The sequence below is a fragment of the Varanus komodoensis genome, unplaced genomic scaffold, assembly GCF_004798865.1.
Source record: "Varanus komodoensis strain SLA01 unplaced genomic scaffold, ASM479886v1 scaffold5, whole genome shotgun sequence".
NCBI lineage: Eukaryota > Metazoa > Chordata > Lepidosauria > Squamata > Varanidae > Varanus > Varanus komodoensis.
In genome coordinates this window covers 23,263,848-23,289,272 of record NW_025336087.1, presented here as the reverse complement: position 1 = coordinate 23,289,272, position 25,425 = coordinate 23,263,848, and the positions used below count along the sequence as shown (strand labels likewise).

Here is a 25,425-nt window from a genome sequence, read left to right as displayed (position 1 = left end):
CATCCAAAAGGCATTCTACACAAGCTGTAGAAAACCTGCTCATTTAAGTAGGTTTTAATGAGACTAATGATCATTTAGCTCTGTGTGCACATACATGCTATATGCACTCTGTAAGCAAGAGCGATGCATTTTCTAGAAACCAATGTAGTATTAAAAATCATTTCACTTTTAGTTCATTCTGTTAGCATGCTGGTTTGTTATTATTCTATTAAATAAGCTCTTCTGAACAGAAAAGATGTCCGTCTCAGTTGCTCAAGGTATGTGGACAGGTACAAGAGAGAGGGCCTTTTCCACAGTGGCCCTACACCTCTGGAATGAGTTGCCACTGGAGGTCCACCAGGTCCTATCACTTTGAAAAAGCCCTGAAGAGTTACTTCTTTACTCATTAATCTGACTACCTTTCATCAGTCTTGGTGGGAGCTACAAATGTTTTAAGTTCTATCTTATGCTGGCATTTGTTGGAACATTTACTGTTTTGACTAATGTACTTTTTATTATATAAGTTTTATTATATTACTTTTATTGTTGTACACTGCCTTGGGAAGCTCCTGCTCTGAAAAGTAGCTAAAATAAATACAATACATTTAATAAATCCCTCTTCTCAGGGTTTCAGCTTTAGTAAATGCAGCAAAGAGTAGATTTAACCTTCAGCAGATAAAGAATAACAATGCATGGTGAACAGGGCCATACTTCATCCCAAAGAACAAGGAGGAAAGGTTACACAATCAAATCCGTTTTGATTAACATCACTTATTTGCCAGTTCCTCTTTCTCGCTTAAGGCTTTTTTTCTGAAGCAGAAGTTTCTCACTACATGATTTCAAACAAAGATCTAAGAGCGTCCATGTTAAAGACTTCTCTTTCATGTCAAATGTTTCCAATATGTATTCAACCAATTTCTACCTTGGCCTTCATTACATAAGTTAAACAAATTTTATTTTTTTTACGTAAGAACCAGTATGAATTTAATTTTCATGCTCGGCTAAGAAAAGGAAATCATGTATTAACTTTTGTAATACAGAAGAATCATGTTATTCCTTGTTTATTACATATTTAGTTTAACAAGTGTGTATCAACCAGTATCATAGCCGAGTGTGCAAACAGACTTGCTTTTCCAATGAACTTGTTATATATAAACTGCTTTGGAAGCATATCTGACAGCCAATATACAATTATGAAAAGAAAGAAAAAAACCTTATGAATTATTGACATTTGAGTTTAGTCCCACCATTCATCACAAGCATATCCAAATACAGCTAAATGGAGAGGATAACCATAACTAGCATCTTCAGATGGATATTGGAAGCAGAAAGTGCATACCAGTTCTCCTTTTATCATGAACAGTTTATATCCAGCAGGTGGGAGTAATGTAATCATGATGTCTCAAACAATTACAATCCCATCAGTATTAATAAACGTAAATATGAACTTTCTGCAAATTATATAAAGCATGTCTCATGCATTTCTCCTTGTCCTCCTCCTCTACAGGTACAAGGTAAGAGAAAGTTTTTGCTTTCAGTAGAGAACTACAGATTACTATATGTATAAACTTGGAAAACCAGTTTGTTCTAACAACAGTTGGAACAAACTAAAATCAAAATTTGGTTCAATGTCCTGGTTAGTAATATAACTGTAATCAGAATAAAGCAGCCTTCAAAATGCGTACATAACACAGAATGCTGTTTGCTCTACAGCGCAAGTGCACATTTTCTCTTTCCCTCTTTCATGCGCAGTTCCAAAAACTAGTTCAGGCCGATTCACAGCTATTTAACCCACAGCTAGTTCAGATTATCATTTGAATCTAGAAAATGGTAGCTAAAGGATGAGAAAATTAGATTTGCAAATATTATAATGTTTTATTTCATATTTTTATTTTGTAGTAATACATTTCTTCTAGATAGAAATTTAGAAATGATATATGTGTACAATCTGCAGATTTTTCAGAAGTTATCTAAATAAGAATCAGGGGACAAGAGTGTGGCAATCTTTGATGAAGTAATGTACTAAGAAAAGGAGAAACTAAAAGCAAAATATTACGAAGTGAAGACTAAAAATGTTAGTTGCTTGGGGACTGTACTTTCTGGCTTAAATTTACACAAAACCCAGACTTAGAGAAATCTTGAAGCAATTAGCATTAGGCTGCATCATGAGTGCAGGAGAATTTGACCTAAGTCTTGATGAAGATGAAAGCATATCTGAGAGATAAAATGAACAACCAAATATCTACCCTTGAAGAGCAGCAAGATGTAAATCCTGAAAAGGTCTTGATACACTACTCAGAAAAAACACTCTCCATACAATATTACAGCTGGCAGCCTGTGTGGTGTGAAGACACTCTGCCCTTGGATTTTATGTTGTCACTTTAAAAGACCCAGCCTAGCGCCTGGTGTGAAGGCAAGCCTGAGGCAGCTTTTCAAGCTGAAATAAGTGAACCATTTGAGCAAGAAAGTGTTCAATAAGGTCATTAGCATCTGCTCATGTACTTAACAAAGCAATTCAGTTCTAGGACTCACTCAAGCCATCTGAGGATATGTGCCTCAGATTTAGATTGGGTGCAGTAATCAAAAACTTGGTATCTAAGGCAGAGTTGCATACCTGCAAGGTGTTGCTTTGTGATAAGTGTGGTGCTAAGACAGGCTTCTCACTCCTTAGCACTACCACATCAAAAAGATAGTGTTGAATTTGCCACTGCACTGATTCTTGGCTTCCTAAAAAGTTTGGAACCCTATGTCTCTAAGTTGCATGACATGCCCAGTGCTGCTGACTTGGTCTGTCAGATCTTGCTCCCACCATAAAATCACTTTAAGCTATGGAACCTGGGATTCTGTCTGAGCCTTTTCAACCCTTCTAGCTAGAATATACATTCTTGCTACCTGGTCCCCACTCCAGCTGAAATAGCAATCTACCTGCTTTCATTTTGCTTTAATTCCAGAAGTATTGATTCCAGGACAACCCCTGGGCTTTCTAACCCTGTCTTCAGATGGAAACCCAGCCACAGTAATGCAGCCCTGGCATGAAGCATTCTGGCCAAGCCCCCATTCTCTTGCCCTTTTTACCTTCTCTGAACAGAAGGTGGTAAGCCAAGTTCTACACAGGAGTTGACTGAGGCACAAGTGGTCAGGAACAAAGGCCTCTGTTGGATTCATGGAGGAAAGACAAGAGGAAACTGTTGGCATGTAAGGTGCAGTTACTCCAAACATACCGTTCTCATTTCTTGCCATAGTGACTGCGCAAACACTAGCTGCTGCACTTTGTAGCTAGAAAACAACCACTGTTAGTTTCTTTTATCTCCTCATCATCCTCCATGCTCCTGGTCCCTTTCTCTTTCTCCTCTCCAATCTGGATTCCTGATTTGCTTAGCCATATCTTATTAAGTTCCCCCAAACCATAATCCAGACCAGTCAAGATCATACTGACTATGCACATCTATGGACTAGTCTTCTGCTGATTATTCTTCTACCATAGAAACTCTTGATATAGACACTGAGAGAAATTTTGAGCTATTTTCCCTACCATTCAAATCATGTGCATCGATGTCTACAATATTAATTTTGTTTTCTGCCTGGTTATGCTTAGACTCATTTGTGATATATGAACCGATAAATTCCGTTCTGGAGTTCATATGCTATCTACTGCTAAATAGTTAATTCCCAGAAGTAATTATTGTGCATATATTTATTGTTCATCTGATAGATTACCCCTCTTTGGAATGGATTTGTGCATATGTGTGTGCGCATGCAATTTTTGTGCTATACTGTATTTTGTATGTACTTTTACGTGCATTTTGTGTTTTTTTAATATAAACTGCTTATTGCTCCTGCCAAAGAAGCAAATGAGCTCAAATCTTGGAGATTTATAAGCATCCAATGGCAAGAGTGAAGCAATTTCTGCTCTGCATCTATCTAGACCACTGTTTTGGGCAATTTAGATAAAGCACCAAAAAAGGAAGGAAGCTAGGGAAGCAACAAAATCGCTGTAAGCCCTCAGCCCTGATATCTTCCCCTTCCCCGTGTCCTGACATACTCCTTTCTGCCCTGAGAACCATTCATTACTTCAGGATAGGGGGTTCAGCCTTTAGACTCCATCCTCTAAAGAATTCCAAGATCACACAGATGAAGTCTGGAGGCAGTGAGATTGTGCTGTTATATACAGACATACAGCTAAATAAATAAAGCACATGGCTCCTATATTCTTGAAACTGTATTAATATTGTAATACAATATTATTTGTCAATATGAAAATATGAATGTAACTATGAAGCTCTGTGTAAAATAAGTTAGTTATTTAAACTGAGCAGGAGTAAGAGAAACTGTTCATGCTGGATAACAAGGTGTTATTCCACTTTCAAAACTGCTTCTGTGAAAGGAATTAGGAGAGAGTGTTTTCCTCAATTCACCCCCAGCACATATCCTCAAAATCTGCTCCAGAGGGCTAAGAAACCTCCATAGCAGATTTTTGTCCAGAGGACTGCAGCAAGGAAGAGAGAGAAACCCCATTATGTCAGCAGACATCTGCTAGCATGCTGTTGGATTTACTCTCAATCACATTTTATTTAAATATGTATTTGCTGCTTTCTGTCTTGCTAGGAGATCTAGACGGTTCTGCTCTGTGACCCATAATATAGACCCATTATACGAACCCCACATACCCAAAGAGCTTAACAGTTTGGAATACATTGAATGGGTTCATATAACACAGCAAACAACCCTGCGCTGTTTCTACAGAACACAGATTTTTACCTGACCTTACTGGTCAGCTGATCACATGGTCACCCAGGCTGTACAGTTTCAGCACTCCCTGTTCTGCCTCCCCTGCCTCACCATGCATCCCAGCAGCCACTGCATGTGAAATCCCTGTCCGTTCCTCATTCTTGCCTATGGGACACAGTGGCCTCTTCCTGATTGATTCACTGAAGTCCTGAGGTGGGTTACTACCTTGTCCCTCCTAAGTGTACCTGCCTGTTTGCTGCATTTCCCAGCTGTTCCAGCCCCCAAAGGAATTTGTATTAAATGAAAATACAGAGTTTAGCTACAATTCTCCCTTTCTCCCTCTGTGCATTTTTGCACTGTCTCCCTGCTATCAAAAGTAAACAGGTGAGCAGACACAACACTCAGCCAATGGGAATACAGTGAGCAATGAGCTGTTGCTAGGGAGCTGAGGGCAGTAGAGTTCAAAAGGCAGATGTGACCACTTCCATGGTTGTTCTTGACAGGGGACACTATGGTGCTTCCATACCAACAACAGTAGAATGGTGATCCTAGGTCCAGATGACCAGAGAAGCCATGGTGAAAGATGAAAACCTTAGAACAAACTGTTGATTCTCTCCATGGTTTCAGAAAATTAATTCTACCAATGTGAAACTTCAGAACAGGGTCTTGACAACACAAGAAACCCACAGCATTAAGATTTTACCATGGCTTGTGGAAACACCCCCACCACACATTTTCATGCAAACAATGGAACTTAATTTCAAGTGAATGTGTTCATTACTGCAGAGTTGTTTCCAGTGGGCTGAAGGCTACACAGATTCCTAGAAGAAAACTAAAATATAAAGGAAATACAAGAATTACAGATACACGTTAGAAAAGGCTGAATGTTGCTTCCTTTCTGGTGCGGGAAGGTGACCTTCCTCCAAAACTAATTAAAATTATGAAATGCTCCAGGAATGTAAAGCCATATTTGTCATTGCCTTTAGCATGACACATAATAACAATTGTCATTGCAAACGGAGTTTTGATATTGGCGTTTTAATTGCAAAGCTTACTGCATGTATGTTAATATGCAATGCAAGCTTTTCTCAGCAGGTGCTCTATGTGATGAAGTTAGTTCAATGAATAATTCATCAAGACAGCCACTTCTGCCAAGATACAATTTGCAGTGTTTTTCAAGTGAGATCAGTAAAAATCAGGAGCTGTCATTGCCAATTTGTTTCAGTCCAGATTCTAAAGGTCACACCCTAGACACACAACAGAAGTTAGAAATGCCCATATCAGCCATCATATAGTGTTTATACTTCCACACTTCACTCTCTACAACTGAGAACAGTTGGTTGTTGTCTGTACTGTTCACAAAAATAAGCTTGTGGAAAACAGTGCTTCATGTGAAATTAAAATAAACACATTTTTCCTTCTCTCAATCAAAAGTGTGTACATTTATTTATTTATTTATTTATTAAAACATTTCTATGCCGCCCCATTCGCGGAAGCCTCAGGGCGGCTCACAACATAAGGTTAAAATACAAAAAATAACAATATAAAATAAGTTGCCCTGGCCAAATAAAATAAGCATAATATTAACAATTAAAATGATGCTTAAATAAAAAGGTCTTCGCCTGGCACCGAAAAACAAATAACTTTTGTGTATAACTCTGAATTATACAGCTAAACTCCGTCCCAAAATTATTCCCTATGGAACACATTTACGTATGGCCCATTTCAGATATAACATTGGGCTTATGTGCTCTACCATGCCCTTCCTTCCTCTGGCACAGTCCCAAGGAAAAGACTAGAAGCATCCATTTCTTGCTTAGCACTACCCATAGTTTATGATCCCGAATTATTTAATAAACAAGATTTTATACTAACAGTGCCAGCATAACAATAAAACAGTGCAAATGCAAACTAAAGCAAAGCAGATGCTTCCCGTTATCTTCCTCCTCAAGGCAATACCAAAGGGAATAAGGAAAGGAGTTGCATTTTAAGTTAGTGTTATTAAAATGTTATTAATCTCCTACAGATATATATTTACTAACTATGTTTAACTGTAAACATAATGTAAGAAGTAGAAACATTCAACTTTTCTGCAGCATACGTCTTTCATCATATGGGATTTAGGTCATTTATCAATTGAAAAGAAGAGCATGCCATTGACATTATTTTAAATATCTGAAGGTACAATAAGTAAAAAACATTTATGGAAAGCAAAACTATTTCTGCTTGTATTATTAAGTACTTACCACATATCTAAGATTTATATTTTCTATTTTGCCATAGCAAATGTCCAAAAGTGTCAATGGCTGTTTAGCAAGGTTCCCTCCAAAAGTCCATGGCAATGCAAGTTTTGATAGATCAGAAACCTGAAAAAGAAATACTAGGATATTTTAAAACATAGAATGTTTTCAGTGCTGAATTAAGAATCGTATTTTTGTGTTCATGGAAATTTGTGTTCATGGAAATAAATTCAACCAGTCTATATCATATCAGTTTATAGTTTACAAATTATCTAGACTCATTCATTTTTAGTAATCAAAATCCTTTTTATTAACTATTTCATTAATTTCAATAATAACACTTAGGGCACAATCCTAAACCTGCTAGAGCGGGGGTCTCAAACTTGTGGCCCATGGGCCAATTGCCGGGACAGGGTAGGGGCCCTGCGGCCTTCAAAGCGCCGGCGGCGCCCGGGCCAGCAGTGGGATGAGCAGCCCACCACCACCGCAGTGGTGGAATACTTGATGCGGCCCAGCCTCACCCAGACTCTACTTCCAGCGGCCCCCAGGTCAGTTGAGTTTGAGACCCCTGTGCTAGAGCAAGTCTAGATGGATGTAAGAACATTTGGAATCCCAGCTCCTGACCACAGAAATGTATTCTGAGGTGAGTGCTGTGGCTCCAAATTCAGAGAAACCTTCTTCCATCCTCACAGCTGGTGTGGAAAGTACCATGCCAAATATGGTTGCAAGGCTGAAATACCAGCAGGGGTGGGGGATGATCTACAGGAATGGGGAGAAGAATGAAGTTTTACCAGGATATGATGTATCCTAGCAGCACCTGATCCTCTCTTCCTCATGAGTAGGCACAAAATATTTAGATGGCCATCTATGTCTTTTGCAGGATGGAAGAAAGGCAGAGGCTGCCTTTATCCCTACATTCCTTTAATCCTCAATAGGATATCCATAATCCTTGAAGTTTGGAAGGTTACAGGCAGCTTTATTGGGTGGCATTGTTAGACAGTTTTAATTTATATTATATAATCCAAACACCAGAAGGAACTGTATTAGTGTATATAGTTTTACAGTTATACATTGTATAACACAAGTTTATACACTGTACTAACACTAGTAAGTGACTCATTAAAATTATAAAGATAAATCTGGATCTTGCACTTTGTAGGAATTGTTAAAACATCATTTTGAAAGAACTAACATTTTTATTCAGAGCATCAGTTCTATAAATAACACTTTATACTTCATTTTTAACTATGCAAGAGCAGCAAATAAATTTAAGAAAATTATATATACAACAAAGGTAAAAGTTCCAGGATAAAACTACTCCTCATAAAATATATAAATTGCATCTCAGTTTTTAAGTATTTAAATGATTGATCACATCATAGAACACACACATCCAAAAGATATTATCATGGTATTTGTTCTTCCAGAGTAGTGCCAGATAAGCATCTGCCTTATATGACAAATTTGAAAAATAGGGTTAAAAATTTCCATTTGGTTATTTAGATCTTCACATGGAATTAAAACTCACATTGGTTTCTTATACCATTTTCTTCTATCTCTACTTCAATGCAATCTTCCATATTTTGTGCTGAATTGTTTGTTCAGTATGCCCTGCTGTCAGTAGAGAAAAACCTGGGCTAAAATAAGTTTGAGATTTATACCAAATTATTAAAGATGATCTTACTGAAAGGACTCCTCAGTTCTATAAGGTACTTGTCAATGTAGGTCAAATAGATTTTCTACAAAATGACCCTGTTCAGCTCCTGTTATTTTGTCTGGTTTATACCAGCTGTTCAAAGGGCAGCTCTAACACATTTCAATCCATACCTCCATCTCTTTAACACTATATTATACAAGTTCTCAATAACAGCATTTAAAAAGCAACCCATTCTTGAAACTCTATTCTAAGATGGTTTGGTGTACTGCACTGATAATACAGACAGGAACTGATAGAAGGTGGTCCAAGGCTGTGCTCCAACCTCTGAAGCCTTTAACTTGCTGTTGTTTGAAACAGTCCAGAAGATTTCAATTATTTCAGTTGTTTTAAAACTGTCAAAGCCTTTCCAGTTATAACTACAAAGCAAAACCCAAGTGATTGCTTGCCTTATAGGCTTGGATTCAATGGCGTTCTGCCAGTGGAAACTCCTGGCAGACAGGATTTCCCCTCCCCTGTACAGTCTGGATCTGACTCAGCACATATCCCACATCTGCTCCAGAGGGTCGGGGACCCTCTGGAGCAGATATGGGATGCTCAAGGAGTGCTGCAGAGAAAGGAAAGAAAAGAAAAAACTCAATTCATATAATACTAGATTTAAACCACTTCATATTATCATCCTTAAATTGGGATCCAACACAATTAGAGAAAAAGGAAAAGGAAAAGAACAACAGACCTATAAACAACTTTCAGGCAGCTGAAAAAGGTTCCTCATGAAGCAATGACAATTTTTACAAGGAGAAGTGGACCACCTCTGTTGATATTCAACAAGCAGATAAACATAGCCTTTTCTGTTATTGTGATTTGATAATACATGGTTGGGACTGCTACTCAAGGCTGTATTTCTATTATCATGGCCACTCTCATGTACAAGTGCTGACTATTTAATAGTTTGTGAACATCAGTTAAAATCAGCAAGGCCCATGCTCCCCTGTCACAACTGAACATCTTGCAATGACTACACAATCCTTCATCAACTGGATTCTTTCAAATGTTGTAGGCCATTTCCTTAAGAAGAACTGGTTTTTAGCCTGCAAGCTGGAGGACACAGGTGGGTTATAAATTCACCTGAACTAAGTCACACTAGTGACATATTACTTGTCTCTTTTTATTTAGAGCTACTTTTCTATGATAAGGAGAAAACTTAACAGAGAACAGACAAAGGGGGAAATGAGCCAGGCACACACAAGGTAAAAAGTTAAAAGTGAGTCCTATGTTTCAGTTTCACATTAATGATGGGTCCTGGTAGCTGAACAAGTTACAGACCACAGTTTGCAATACCAAAATTAAATATTCTCAATCTATGACACTATGAGGTTACAGAAAGACATGCAGCCAGGCCCTAGCAATAGCAATATAGTCAGTGCAGGGATGGAGACAACTAGCCCTAGGATACAGGAATAGATTCTGATTCAGATGGAGAATCAGGAAAGGTGAAATGAAAAATGAAAAGCCAAGAATAGAAGGAACAGAGATAAGAGAGGAAAGCATCAAGCTATTCCTGAAACCATGGGAAACAAGAGCTTTTCTGAAAGTGAGCAGGAGAAGGAAATGGCTGTTACAGATTCAAGATTCAGGTCAATTAAGGAGAAAAAACAATGATAAGGAGTGAGACATTCTAAGAAGTTGACTCTGAAATAAGGAACTGCCTTGAAGATTTGAGTTTGAGATTTCAATTTTTGGGAAGGAAAAGGCATCAGACTTTAATTAATCAAATTAATTATTCTGAATTCAAATTTCAACTAGATCACATTGCATCAATGAACTGACTGTACAGAAAGCTAACACAGATTGTTACTTACGTTATTTTCCGCAGAACACTTATTTATTTATTTAGGATATTTATATGCCGTCCTTTGCAAAAGCCTCACGATGGTTACTTACTTTGTAACCTATATACAAATTTGCTTGCTGGCAGTTTAGCATAATAAAAACCTCTGATAGTGTTCTTGTGTGCAACTTTGAAGTAGGAAGAGAGTGGAACTCAGAGCACTGAATACATGCATCCTAGTCAATGAAGAGGCTGCAATGGTGACTTCAATTACAGGCAGTCCCCAGGTTACAAACAAGTTCTATTCCTGAGAAATCAGGATTTCATTTTTCAGTTGCATGAGTTAGGGGTACAGGACCCCTTTGAAAGTGCAAAATCCACAAATATCTCTAGCCCCCTCGCCCAAACGCACCAGTGCCTCCACTTTGAAGCAGGGAAATGACAAACCAATGCCCCTTTCCGGGTGGGCGGGGCAGGAAGGCATGCTCCCTCCGCCTTTGCACTTCCACTTGCCCTATGGTGATGCTTTGGAAGCTCTCCCACTTTCCCCTTTCACTTTCTCTCTCTTTCTCTCTCTCTCTCTCTCTCTGGTGATGACAATTTTCCACAGTAATTTTTAAAAATTAATAGGCTTTATAGCAGTTCATTCATTAGAACAGGTTGTTCGTAACTTGGACATTCTTAACTCAGGGATGCCTGTAAACTATTGCAGTACCATTTAAAAAAAATAAGAAATAGAGCCATACATTGAACAGCCTACCTAACACTAAGGCTTAAGTATATTCATGTTTTTACCTTCAAATGACCAAGAATGCTAAAGGAGTTTCAACTTTGCCTTGTCAGGTCCAGGACTTTAACTAAAGTAATTTACTGTGGTACACAAGATGCACAGCTAGTCAAGACTGAATGCCAAAGAGAAAAGTATAAACCAAAACTCCCCATGTGTAAGGTATAGTGGCAAAATTAAACAAGTTGCCCTTTGACAGTGGTGGCGAACGTATGGCACACATGCCACAGTGGGCACACAAAGCTCTCTCTGTTGGCACACGAGCCAAGTCACCCCAGCAGCCGAGCATTGGATAACAGCGTACACAGGGGCTACTGCATGCTCAGAAAGGAGTAGCAGTGCCAGGCAATCATGTCACAAGCTGCAACACATTAGCCGTGACTCATCCGAGCTTTCGCTTGGCCAGTCAGTGAACTGCCAAGGATACGTATATATATGGCTTGGACAGGCTGTTTTCAGGTTTTATTGCAGTGTTGGCACTTTGCAATAAATAAGTGGGCTTTGGGTTGCAGTTTGGGCACTCAGTCTCTAAAAGGTTCACCATCACTGGGTTAGGATTAGAAAAATGAGGTGTCCAGGCATGATTTTGATGGTTGGAATGTGTTTAGAATGGGCAGAAATTATGACCTGAGCAGAAAAAGCTACTCAAGGAAGGCTTTTTCAAAATTGCCCTCTTTTTAATAGAGCTTTAACCCTATATCTGAATCTCAAATTGGAATTAAGATTGTCGGGAAAAATATCAACAACCTCAGATATGCAGATGATACCACTCTAATGGCAGAAAGTGAAGAGGAACTAAAGAGTCTCTTGATGTGGGTAAAGGAGGAGAGCACAAAAGTTGGCTTAGACAACGAGCATAGCCTAGGTTCAGCTCAGGTATTGCCATCCTAAACTGTGTAAGGCTTCATAGATCAAAATCAGCATCTTGTATCAGGCTTGAAAGCATAAAGACAGACATTGCAAACAGGCCAGAATTGGTGTTCTGCTCAAACTATCTTGTCCCTCTAATCTGTCTGGCTGCCACATTTTGCACAAGCCACAGCCTCTGAACTGACTCCAGGTGCAGCCCCACACAGAGGAAATTGAAGTGGAGGTATAGGTGACTGAAGCCAAGTTGTCCCTCAGTCACCAAGGCACCCCATGATACCATCCTCTCATATGACATATACATGAATGAATAATTTACATGTGCCATGCTCAGTATAAAGCCTTCACGACATATCAGTTGCTGTCTTGCCTTTGTCCAGAAGGTGTCTTGTTTAAAAAAAAAAAACAACAAATGGCATTCTTCAGAAATCGACAGTGATCTGCTTTCTGAAAGGAATCTGACATTAGGTTATGTGATGCTCCTATAAAAGATTGCTGCAGAGATCTGAAATCAACCACCTTCTTAGAGCATCAGAGCATCTGTGGATTGATTCTACCCCAGTAGTAGTCAGAACCTGCTTGAACCCACAAGCATTCTATAGCATCAGAGCAAAGGGGCCCATGCAGCAAGAGCTGAAACAGGTGGAAAGAGCAGAAGTTAATGAGATTACAAAACAGAAGAGGTCAGAAATAAAATATAAGATCATATGAGAAAATATTTAACAGTATCCTAATGTGAGGCTCAACAGCTGTATTATATTACATATTCAATTGTTTGCTTATTTTTGCCCCTCTTCAAATTCACATATACCTTCAAGTTCTCTCAGCCATCTATTAATATAGCCCATACTGCTTTTGATCTACATTTTCACAGGCCACATAAACCAAGAATGTAGGACCAGAACTGGCTGGGTTTTGTAGTAGAAACCACTGGAGGGAATAGGTGCCTGACTCAAGCATCTAGGTCTCATACCTCAGCTGTTCCAGGTACCTCTGTCTATCCTCCCTCCTCTTTGTTCCAGGAAATTGTATGCTCAGTTAGGGCTTTTGTAAGTCAACCTGACAGAAATTTGCCCATTTTGTGTGGTCAGTTTCCCAGATAGTCTGGGTACATACCATATAAAATGGACCTATGCACACAGATCATATTCCAACTTACATTCTCAACTGGATGTCCAGGGGACACTAGAAGCAGAATGAGTACTCATGAGAAGGCAGGGAAAGCACTATCTCATGTCCCACCATGTACATGGGGCATATCAGGGCCAGCTATTATCTCATCTGACTCAGCAGAGTAGCCAGAAATTTCTGAACAAGTACCAGCAAGTAACCAAATTCTATTGTCTAAATTCTTACTTCAAGGAAGAAACTACTGCTGTTGGAGTAGGGAAAGGGAGAATGGGTTTCTCAAGCAGCTTTTACTGCTCAGTGTGAGAGTAACAGATGCTTAAACTATGCTCTGTTTTGCTCCTGCCTACTGAAAGCGAATTTGTTGCTATGCAATTGCATGACAGTGATTATGAAAGTCTGTATGCATGGGTACATGTGAAACTGAAACCTTGAATACTACTACACAATCAACTCAGAGGAGTAACCATAGCAACAGACAGGCTGCTTCAAAAGGATAAGAAAGATGCAATAACATATCAGATATACTGTATTATAGAAAATAAAATTCAGAATGGTCTGACTGCCTATAGTGCATTTGCAAATTTTTCCTTTGATAGCTTAAATAATCAAATGGTCAATTATCTATTATTAGTAAAAGATAATTTGATATTATTACCAATAATAATAACAAGAAGAATTAAAATTAAAGTTTTAAGAATTAAACAATTATTTATTAATTTGTTCATTTTCAGTTTTACCCTGACAGGACTCTCTATGCAGCTAACACTATCAAGATACAAGTCAATATTACAATATTCAGGTAAAAGTATCTTGAAACCTACCACATGTCAGCCTCTCAAAACAAAAACACATGCAATGTTTTGTAGATTCTGAATCAGTAATTTAATAAAGTGATATTTCCTTTATAACTCTTCTAATTTGTAACCCAATAATCACCTCTACCATTCTTGTGCTAGTGTTTATCCATTAGGTCCACTGATGTTCATCTAGAATTTTTGTACTTTAGTTTTGTGAAGAGTAAGCACTTCAGTCATAACTGTGCCCCTACAATGCATTTGATGAAAGAGTCCAGGGAATATGGCTGCAACAGCGAAGCAAGAAGAAAATATACTATTATGGATGAAAGGCTTCAGGGAAGTGACACACTGAATACATACTAGATTCTGAAGATTGATGCACAACCAATCCTAACAGTAATAAAAACAGGGAATATTTCAGTACCCTAATGGTAAGAGCAGTGCCAGGATATACAGTAGTTCTGAGGGGAAACCACAGTGGATTACAAAGATGTGGAGTAGGGATGAAATCTCTCAGGCCAAACTAAAGGGCAGGAGCTCATGGAACAGAATTTTGAGGTTTTTTCTCCTTTTTTTTTACCTATCTCACCCTTACCATGGCCACCTTTGGACTATCAGAAACCCTTTTTAAATCTTCCATAGCTCTGATCCCTGATTGAGGTACCTATTGGTGTCTGCCTCACATTACAACCGTGACCATGCCATTGTGCCTCTTATTATTTTCATCACTTGGATGAAGTGAAGAAAGACCAAGTCTTCAGAAGCTGCTTGCTTGTCCAGCACCACCGAGCCACAGGCTTTTCCCTCTGATGCCACATTCTATATTGCCCCAACTCACAGACATTGTGTATTATTATTTTGTACCACGTTTTGAACCACAGCCTGAAAAACAAGATACAGATACTCTCATATTAGCATAATGATATAAACTCTTCTCAAGTATACTTTAATTAGCCCACAATCTTGCCTTTTCTTTTATATCTCACTAAAGTCAAAACATAAATTTTGTCATTCAGAGTGCAGTTCCTTTAATCTAGATTTAATAAGGCTGAGTTTCTCAGTATCTTTCTATTCTGCATTTATTAACAATGAGTACCATCTTCTTTATTTTTCACCTCACTGTGCTGAAGAAAGACTGATTGCGTATGGCATAAAATGACTGTAGGGAATGTCATTTATTTCAGTTTCACTGTCACTCTTTCCTATAGGCTCTCCTACCTATAAAGCCTCCATTTTCTTTTACTAATTGCATTTGTGGGGGTGTATTTGAGATATGCTAGACTTTAGTTATATAAGGTAAATGCTATGAATGTAGTGAGAAGTAATAAGATGCTAAATTAACCTGAGCAAAAGCTACCAAGCATTTCCTACTGCTTCTTGAAGAATTCAATTAGTTTGACAGATAGACTATGAAAAAGTGATTTTTCAGTATCAGAGAGATAAAACAAGAGTAAACCAAGTTGAGGTTCCTGAAAAAAATATGGGAGATCAAAAAAAAAAAAAATGGATGAGTTGTTGTTTGATAGACACCAAAAGAAATTAAAAGTTGCCAGTTTAGACAGGTGAACGATTCAGTGTTGTACTATGAGTCACTGTAAAACTCTTAATAGGAAGGATGTAGGGCAAGCAATAAACTAACCAGACGTCTCCAAAACTATCTCACAAGTTTAATTTGCCTTAAAAATATTCCTCAACAACACATTTCCATGTTATTATTGCAGTGTGTTATCTTTCCCTCCTCACATTTCCATCTTGCCTATCCTCAGGCAACAGTATAAATGACAGTCACCCTGTTTCATCCTTATGCCACTCAAAGGAGGTATGACGGGGTTAGGACACACTGCTTTATTGAAGTCCATCTAGCAAGTACAACTTCTTTGTATATTTTTAGCCCTTGTTTCTGAAATGTTCTTAGCCTAAGCCAACATACCTAATTTTGACTTAGATTATGGCTTTTGTGGCCATGTTATCTTTCACAGTACCATTGCAGTTGCAGCAAACCAAAAAGAAACACATTAATTTCACTATCACTCTTCCCTCACATCTCTAGGCATAATTTTCTTATATAATGTAATAGACAGGTTCTCTGCCATGTTCAGGGAAGGCAGGGAAGAATAGGAAGGGAGGAAGGAAAGGGAAGAAGGAAGGAGGAGGGAAAAAGTAGCACCAGCAAGCTGCGAAGTCAGAACTACAATTCCAGTGGTAACCCACCCCCCCACACACACACAACTTCAGCAGCACAATGAAACCCTAACTCTCCAATCTCCATCATCATCCAGTTAATGTTAGGCTTAATGTTAACTCCAGAAGTGTTAACCTTTACAATTTTTTCTGTCTTTCTATCTAAACTGTTTTAAGTACTGTACTGTACACCTGCACACATAGGTACAGATTCTCTCTCTCTCTCTGTCTCTCCAGTGCCGGTAGTTACTTTATTATTACTGGATGATGATGTTGATGATGATGCTGTATTGTGTTTAAGATGTTTTAGTGTATATGGGAGTGTTTCCTAAGTGTTTTATATGCTTTTAATATACATGTTCCAAATGACATACAAATTCAACTTGAGGACATTTTCAGGAACAGGATTTGTCCGTAACCCAAGAACTATCAGTACTGGAATCTCTACAACTTGCACTGACCTCTTTCCTTCTGAACAACTGGAAATTTGTTGAAAAGTCACTGCTACAACCTTGCAAGTCCCAGCATACAAAATGTCTCATCAAAGTGTCTCTCTGTTCACTGCACTACTCTGACTCTGCAGACCCTGGCAACATTGCAGAAGCAAAGCTGAAAGGCATCTTCACCAGAATGTTCTTTTACCAGCCTCAAGACTAGTATGACAGAGGGCAAAGTATCCAAATTCAAGATACTTAATATCTTAACTGCAATGATGTAATAAAATATCGAAGGTATATATTTGACAACTGGTAGAGATACACATTTATAGACAAAAGTACTGGTAATCCATAACTGGGCATTCCCCACAATATCACAAAGTATCTCCTTTCTTATAAATTAGAAAGAAACTTACATTTCTGGAAAGGGAGCATACTTCTCTGAGCAAATAACATTTTTTTCTAGATCTATATTTATAAAAGTCTTATAACCTAGCAAGCACTACAGCTGTGAATCATTTAAAAAGGTACAAGAGTACGGATATCAGAGGCTGTGTCAAACTGTGATCTTACCCCGATATCATTTACTGCAATATAAGCAGAACCATTATAACAGTTCCTTTTACAACGGCCTGCTTTTTCAAAAACTTGCAAAAGTGTACTTTTCCTATCAACAGCATTAAAAGGTTAGTAACAGTAAAGCTTACAGAGTCTTTTAAAAGCCAGGAAAGAGACTCAATCGACAATCTATATTTACAAAATAGTCAGAATAGCTATAATACAAAAATAGCAGCATGCCAGCCTATTCCTGATACTATCATAAACTCACTTGCTGATTTCTTTGAAGTTTGAGTTTCATTGCCTGGCATGTCTCAATGATTCGAAGAAGTTCAGGACATGGAATGGTTACTTCAGGTGCAGTTTCTTCAGTACTGAGAAAAGAGCTGTATGCAAATATAATGCATTAATATTTTTTACAGATGTTTAACTCAATAGATCACTTTTTTCAGCCAGTGAGGTGACTGCTGTACTTCTAAAACTTTTAAGATGATGCTGTATTATAAAGCAATATGATGAATTATAAGATCGTGTTTAAATATTCATGTTGATTTTGCAGCAGTGAAGTAGACATTCAAACACAACCCCAAAACCTTTCATATAAAGCCAGAATAGGTAAGATAAAAATAGATTATGATAGCATGTTTCCAAAACACATCATTCAAGTATTTCCTTGAACCTTTACAACATTTGTGTGTTTCCCTTTAATTCTAGACACTTTTTTCCAAATACGTGCTAGTATACCCATTTGAACCAGGTTCTCCAGTGCTTTAAAGAATGTTAACCTCAGCCAGAGCCTTAAGACAGCAGTTTCCACAGATGAACACGCACACACACAGAGGGGAGTGAACAATTCCCTATCACCACTGAGCTGCACCTTTTCTTCAGCCACAAGACAAACAACACACTGCACTGTATGTGTATAACTCTTTGGAGTGGTTCCCCAATCCACAGGAGTAGTTTTTTTCCCCCCAGAGAACAAGAAGGGCTGAAAAGGTTATAGTGTGGACGCAGAACACCATATAACAACTTTGGCATTCCAGTTCTGTATCTCTGCATTGCAGAGTGGGAACATGATTATTATTAACCTTTGTTCTCTTTAGACACTCTAGCAAAGCAAAGCTTGAAAATGTCAAACAGATTAAGAACTGGGATGCAAAAGTCAAACTACTCACCAGCTAGTTTCAGATATTCAGTAAGCTGTGTACTTATTTGTATTTTAAAGGGAAAAACACACTAGAGTTTGAATTTAAATTTGAATCCCCCTTCTTTTTCTCTCTTCCCTCCTCTTATTTTGTAGAAAGTGCTTCTGACACATAGAGAAATGGCCCTAAAAATCCTGGAACCTTGATAATTTAATAAGCACCACTTTCTCCCATACAAATTTGACTGCTTCTCTCATCTGTCAGCTAAGCATTCCCTTGTCTACAGATGCTAGATGGATGGGTTTTTACTTAATTTTATCATAGTATTTTTATTCATTATATTTGAATAAACCAGGGGTCCTCAAACTTTTTCAGCAGGGGGGAAGTTCACTGTCTCTCAGACTGTTGAGGGGCTGGACTATAGTTTTAAGAAAATAATGAATGAATTCCTATGTACACTGCACATAAAAAATAATTAAATTAAAATATATTTAAAATTAAAATATACTTAAAATTAATTAAAATTAAAATATATTTAAAAATTAAAATAAATTTTAAAAAATAATTGACATTTAATAATTAATTAACATTTAAATATTAATTTAACATTAAAAAATGTTTGCTCATTTGCTCAGAGAAGGTCATGGCGGAAGTGCAGGAACCCTGCAGCTTTCTCCAAGTAAGCTTTCTCTGCCACGGCTTTCCCCATGTAAGCTGCTCCACCTCAGCTTGTCCGCCCCGGGCTCGACAAGGTGGCGGTGGTGGCTTCCTTGCATGGAGAAAACTGCACAGCCTGGCTGCCACCAGGCTCGGCGAGGCAGTGGCAGGCGTGGGCGCAGGCCCGGCGAGGCGGCAGTGGGCCCGGTGAGGTGGCAGCTTGCTCTCTTGGAGAACGCTGTGCGGCCTGGCCACCCCCTGGCTCACATAATTAAAAATAGATTTTAAAAGTTATATTTTTGTTACCTTCAATCCTTTCTTTGTCTTCATCTTCATCTCTCTTCCTCTTCTGCCTGCCTCTCTTCTGTTTCCCGCTTCGTATTCCCACTCTGTATATGCAGGCCATGGTGGTGGGGAGGGGCGGCGCACACGCAGTTTCGCTGTTACAATTTGGCACATGCACTGGCTCTCTCTCTCTGCTCAGTTTTAAAGAATGCTTGCACCGGCTCAGAGCTTTTCGACTCACTCGGAAATTGTTTTCTCTGGATGAGTCCAAAACCTCTGAGGCGGGCTGGATAAATGGGTATTGCGGGCTGTATCCGGCCCAAGGGCTGTAGTTTGAGGACCCATGGAATAAACATTCAAATTTGCAAATGTGCACTTGACTTCCTTTTCCTAAATGAAGAACTTTGCACATAACTTTACACAAATGCATGGATCCTTGTCAGATATTGCTGACAAAAAGCAATATATGCAGTTGCAAGATATATCTGCAATTTGCCAGCAATTCCTGACAAAGCAATAATCATATCAATTATGATTAACCCAGTAATCTCAAACATTCATCTGATTCTCAATCCAGTAATCTCAAGCCTCTCAAGCATCCTCCAAAGAAAAAACCAGAATAAATGGACCTTGGTACTACAGTAATTTTAGTATTAATAATTTTAATTAAAATTAAGGAATCTGACAAGCCATAGCTTAAGTTATTACCATTTCAGTAACATCCTACCTCACCGGAATGGGAGTTGTAGCTACCAAAACCCATGTAACCAGCATACCTTTTTTAAAGGACCTCTTACTTGTTTGTTTGTTTGGAGTGCTTGTATGCCGCCCCATTCACAGAAGCCTCGGGGCGGCTTCCAACAAATAAATAACAATATACAGAAATATACAGAATTGGAAACATCCTGGAGTTAGATAAAAGCAATAAATAATTTAACAATCAATTAAAACAACATTTAAATAAAAAGGTCATAATCCTCTTAACATTCAACATATGGCAGTCACTATTTTATTCACGGTGGCTACTTCCATAGCTGTGTCAGTGAGAGTAGAAATCATGTCCCTCCACTGCTTACCTAAGCTTGTCAGTAAGACCTTCCAAAGAAGTGTTTAAGTCCAGCATAACAGCAGCTCGAAAGCGTAATCCCTCTGTAAGTAGTACCACCTGTGGAGAAAAATTCAAATTCTGAAAAGTTTTACTTTAGTGCAAATAATCTTTTTTATTATTGAAATAGCATGCTATCAACATCCAGGAAAAGAAGGGGGGGGAAAAGGTTTAAGTAGAAGATGTGAATCCACCATACAGTGGGGACAGCTGCATCTAGACCTAGCTCATTGTTTTCTATGGCCCTTTATGCTACCTGTAGATACTCAACCTTTCAGCTATGCACGGCAGTATTTCCTAAAGAATACCTGCTAAAAGCCATAACTCCTCTGCTTTTTCTTTCTCTCACTTACGGAAGGTAAACTAAAACATGTCCTGCTTATATATCACCAACGGTTTCCGGCCTCTGCAAACAGCAATCACCCAAGTGGAGCATTGCTGAGGAATCTGCCAATGTAATGAACTTGAATCAAGCATTTTAATTTACTAGAAATAACTGGAGGGGATGGGAAAAACATGTCAAGGTGCTGGTCTTGTTGGTGCCCTCCTAATCTCCACCACACTTGGTTCCAACTTCAGTAGACTACTTTAAAAAAGATTAAAATGAGTGAAAGGAATATCTTCAAACATTTCTATAAATTACTGTCTACAAAGACAGTGTTTGAACATAATAAATTACAGCATATACCTAGAAAATAAATATTGAACCCAAGATGCACCACCAAAACATGAAAAGGTACAATCCTGGTTGGTTCTAGAACTCAGTTAAAGTTTCAATAAGGGCTACAAATGCTCTATGAAGCAGACAGATTTCCTCACATGCAATAGTATTTCCCACCACTATTGCCAACAATGGAAAAGAATCAATGTAAACTGATTCATCTCTGCCTTATGGTTATTTCTGTGCAGCTTCACTGGACCTTCCTCCACCGGCCCTTCCTTCACCATGGGCCTTGTTTACATATCTTCCTTTTAATCTTTCACATCCTCTGTGAAACTTTCAAACAATCTTTCACATAAAATTCAACTCAGGTATTCTGTCGATGTTTATCATTTTACCTGCCTTTCCAGCTGTAGTACTTGAGCCTTTAGAAGACTGACACGTTTTTCATCAAAACATTCATTCTTTCCTTCTTCTATAAGCTGTTCATATTGGCTTCTAAAAATAAAATACACTTTCTCAAATTTATAAAGAGTATCAAAACTTCACATGATGCTATATTGATTTTTTTGTTGCTACAATTCATTGAAATTATGAGAAGTGATGTTAAATGAGGGGGAAAAATCCATCTCCTCCTTTTAACTGATCACTCAGAACTCCTGTTATTTTTCTGGAAATTGCCTCTGGTATCTTTACTGCACTATAAATAAACTACTAGTTTGCATAACCTGGATGTTCCTTAACAACCTGCTAATTTCTTACCACATCCTTGGGGGTGCAACTCTGAGTATGCAAATAGCAACAACATCATTCCTTTAGTACATTTTGGAAGTGAACTAAAAAGCAACCCCATTTCAATTAGAGACTGCCTTGGTTGCCCTGTGGGATGACTTTTGCTGGAAGAGTGACAGGCGAGTACAACCCTGTTGATTCTCCTGGATCTCCCTCAGCTTTTGATACCATCAACCATGGTATCCCTCTAGATAGGCTAGTCAAGTTAGGGGTAGGAGGTACTGCTTTGTGGTGGTTCTGCTCTTACCTGGCTGACCAATTCCAGAAGGTGATGCTGGGCAATTATTACTCTGTACCATGTTAGTTATATCACGGGGTACTAAAAGGGGCTATTTTATCCCCCATGTTCTTTAATATCTACATGAAGGGGGAGTTTTTTAACTGCTTTTATAATTTTATTCTGTTTTAATCTGTTTTATGGAGTCGTCCCTGGCCATGTCGACGTTTATGTTTCCTGGGGAGCGCGCAGGCGCCGCCATTGGCGTGGTCTTAGGAAATGGACGTAACAGCGGTGGGGGCTTAACGTGTCCGTGTAGAAGGAGGAGGGACAGATGGCTGACACCTATCCCTCCTTCTGGTTTTGCCCCCAGCCAGAGGATGCCAGGTAGTCTTGTCAACCTCCCCTCGGGCCTGACGGTGCTGCTGCTCAATGCCAGGTCGGTCAATAACAAATCTTCCCTCATCCATGACTTCATTGTGGATGAGGGGGCCGACCTGGCTGGCATAACGGAGACCTGGGTGGGAGGGGGGGATGTTGCCCTCTCTCAACTGTGCCCGCCCTGGTATCTCGTTCAGCACTGTTCACGCCCAGAGGGGAGGGGAGGGGGAGTCGCTTTGGTTTACCGAGCCTCCATCTCTCTCACGGGACTTCCGGTCCCTTCAAGACCAGGGCTGGAGGGCCTCTGCTTGGTGTTGGGCGACCGAGACAGACTGGGGATTCTGCTGGTGTACCGTGCACCCTTCTGCCCAACAGTCTCCCTGCCTGAGCTGACGGAGACCGTCTCGGACCTGGTGTTGAGGACCCCCAAGATGTTGGTCCTGGCGGACTTCAATCTCCATGCCGAGTCTGGTCTGATCGGGGCGGCTCAGGACTTCATGGCCTCCATGATGGCCATGGGGCTGTCTCAACATGTCTCCGGCCCGACCCATGAACGTGGACACACTCTGGACCTGGTTTTCTCAACGGGGCAGGACGAGGGTGACCTGAGGGTGAGAAATTTATGTTTGACTCCCCTGTCATGGTCAGATCACCTCCTGGTGAGGTTTGTGCTCGAGAGCGGCCTCTCCCTCTGTAAGGGTGCGGATCCGATTGTGTGGGTCTGCCCCCGGAGCCGGATGGATCCGGATGGATTCCTGAAGGCCCTGGGGGAGTTTCCGGCTGACAAGTCTGGTGTTCCTGTCGAGGCTCTGGTCGAACTGTGGAACGGGGAGATGACCAGGGCTGTGGACACGATCGCTCCTAAGTGTCCTCTCCCACCGGGCAGAGCCCACTCTTCCCCTTGGTATACACCTGAATTGCGGGCGATGAAGCAGGTTGGGAGACGGCTAGAGCATAGGTGGAGGAAATCACGGGATGAATCTGACCGAACACACTTGAGAGCCCACTATCAGGCCTATGCTGTGGCAGTGAGGGCAGCGAAAAAGAAGTTTTTTCCGCTTCCATTGCCTCCTCACAGTGCCATCCAGCAGAGCTTTTTTGAGTGATGCAAGGCCTGGTTCGCCCGGGTCCTAAGGAAGATCCGGTTCCACCCTCAAAGGCCCGCTGTGACGACTTTGCCAGGCATTTCAGGGAGAAAATCGCTCAGATTCGTCACAAGCTGGACACCACTAATGAATCAGAGGTTTCTGGGGAGAAGCCAATGCTGCCGTCTAGTCCAGAATTATTGGATGAATTTCAGTTATTGCAGCCCGATGATGTGGACAAGGTGCTTGGACGAGTACGTCCCACCACTTACCTATTGGACCCTTGCCCGTCTTGGTTAATAAATAATTCCAAGCATGGGATTGGGATCTGGATCTTGGAAGTGGTTAACGCTTCTCTGAGGGAGGGTCGGGTGCCTGCCCCTTTAAAGGAGGCAGTAGTCTGACCGGTCCTGAAGAAAGCATCACTGGATCCAGAGATGGCCACTAACTATAGACCAGTGGCCAACATCCCGTTTCTGGGCAAGGTGTTAGAGCGGGTGGTGGCGGGACAACTCCAAGCACTATTGGATGAAACTGATTATCTGGACCCATTTCAGTCCGGCTTCAGACGCGGGTACGGTACTGAATCTGCCTTGGTCGCCCTGTACGATGACCTGTGCAGGAAGGAGGACAGGGGGAGTGCGTCCCTGTTGGTTCTCCTGGACCTCTCAGCGGCTTTCGATACCATCGACCATGGTATCCTTCTGGATAGGCTAGCGGGATTGGGGGTCGGAGGCACTGCTTTGCAGTGGTTCCGCTCCTATCTCAATGGCCGTTTCCAGAAGGTGGTGCTGGGGGACTATGGCTCTGCGCCATGGCAGCTATGCCATGGAGTACCACAGGGGTCCATTTTGTCCCCTTTGCTGTTTAACATCTACATGAAACCACTGGGAGAGGTCCATTAGGAGGTGTGGGCTGTGGAATCATCAGTATGCTGATGATACCCAGCTCTACCTCTCGTTTTCCACTAATCCAGGTGAGGCAGTGGCTGTGCTGAACCGGTGCCTGGCCGAGGTAATGGGCTGGATGAGGGCCAATAAACTGAAGCTCAATCCAGACAAGACGGAGGTCCTGTTGGTTGGCGGATCGGGTTTCGGAGAGGGTGGATTTGACCTGGTCCTGAATGGGGTTGCACTCCCTCTTAGGGACAAGGTCCGCAGCTTAGCAGTGCTCCTCGACCCGGAGCTTTCATTGGAAGCTCAGGTGACAGCAGTGGCGAGGAGCGCTTTCCTTCAGCTTCGGCTGATTAATCAGCTGCGCCCCTACCTGGAGTACGACTGCCTGGCAACGGTGACACACGTGCTGGTGACTTCCCGCCTTGACTTCTGCAACGCGCTTTATGTGGGGCTTCCCTTGAAGACGGTCCGAATACTTCAGTTGGTTCAAAATAGAGCTGCCAGGTTGGTGACAGGGATGGGGCGTTATGTTCACATGACTCCAGTCCTCCGTCAGCTTCACTGGCTTCCCATTGAAGTCCGGGCCCAATTCAAGGTGTTGGTGATGACCTATAAAGCCCTAAACGGCTTGGATCCTGGTTACCTGAAGGAGCACTTACACCCACATATGCCCGGCCGCCCCTTGAGATCTGCGGGAGAGGCCCTTCTCCGGGAACCCTCCATGAAAGAAATTAGGAGGGTAGATACTCAGAGGAGGGCTTTCCCTGCGGTGGCACCCAATCTATGGAATGCGCTCCCCAGAGAGGTCCGCCTGGCGCCGTCGTTATTTGTTTTTCGGCGCCAGGTGAAGACCTTTTTATTTAAACGTCATTTTAATTGTTAACAATATTTGCTTATTTATCTGGCCAGGGCGACTTCTTTTACATTGTTATTTATTTTATATTGTTAATTTTATATTGTTATTTTTGTATTTTATTGTATTTTATTGTGTTGTAAGCCGCTCCGAGGCTT

The 25,425-nt window shown here is 40.4% G+C and overlaps 1 protein-coding gene across 1 annotated transcript in view; it reads right to left on the bottom strand.

Annotated features, from left to right (window-relative positions):
• LOC123031315 overlaps window positions 1-25,425 on the bottom strand; it is an 89,264-nt gene that overhangs the window by 46,866 nt on the left and 16,973 nt on the right. The window contains exons 4-7 of the mRNA XM_044446145.1: window positions 21,442-21,541; window positions 20,354-20,442; window positions 17,462-17,576; window positions 6,954-7,073 (exon numbers count right to left, since the gene is read on the bottom strand). Coding sequence (XP_044302080.1) covers window positions 6,954-7,073; window positions 17,462-17,576; window positions 20,354-20,442; window positions 21,442-21,541 — 424 coding nt within the window. The remainder of the gene's footprint in view (window positions 1-6,953; window positions 7,074-17,461; window positions 17,577-20,353; window positions 20,443-21,441; window positions 21,542-25,425) is intronic.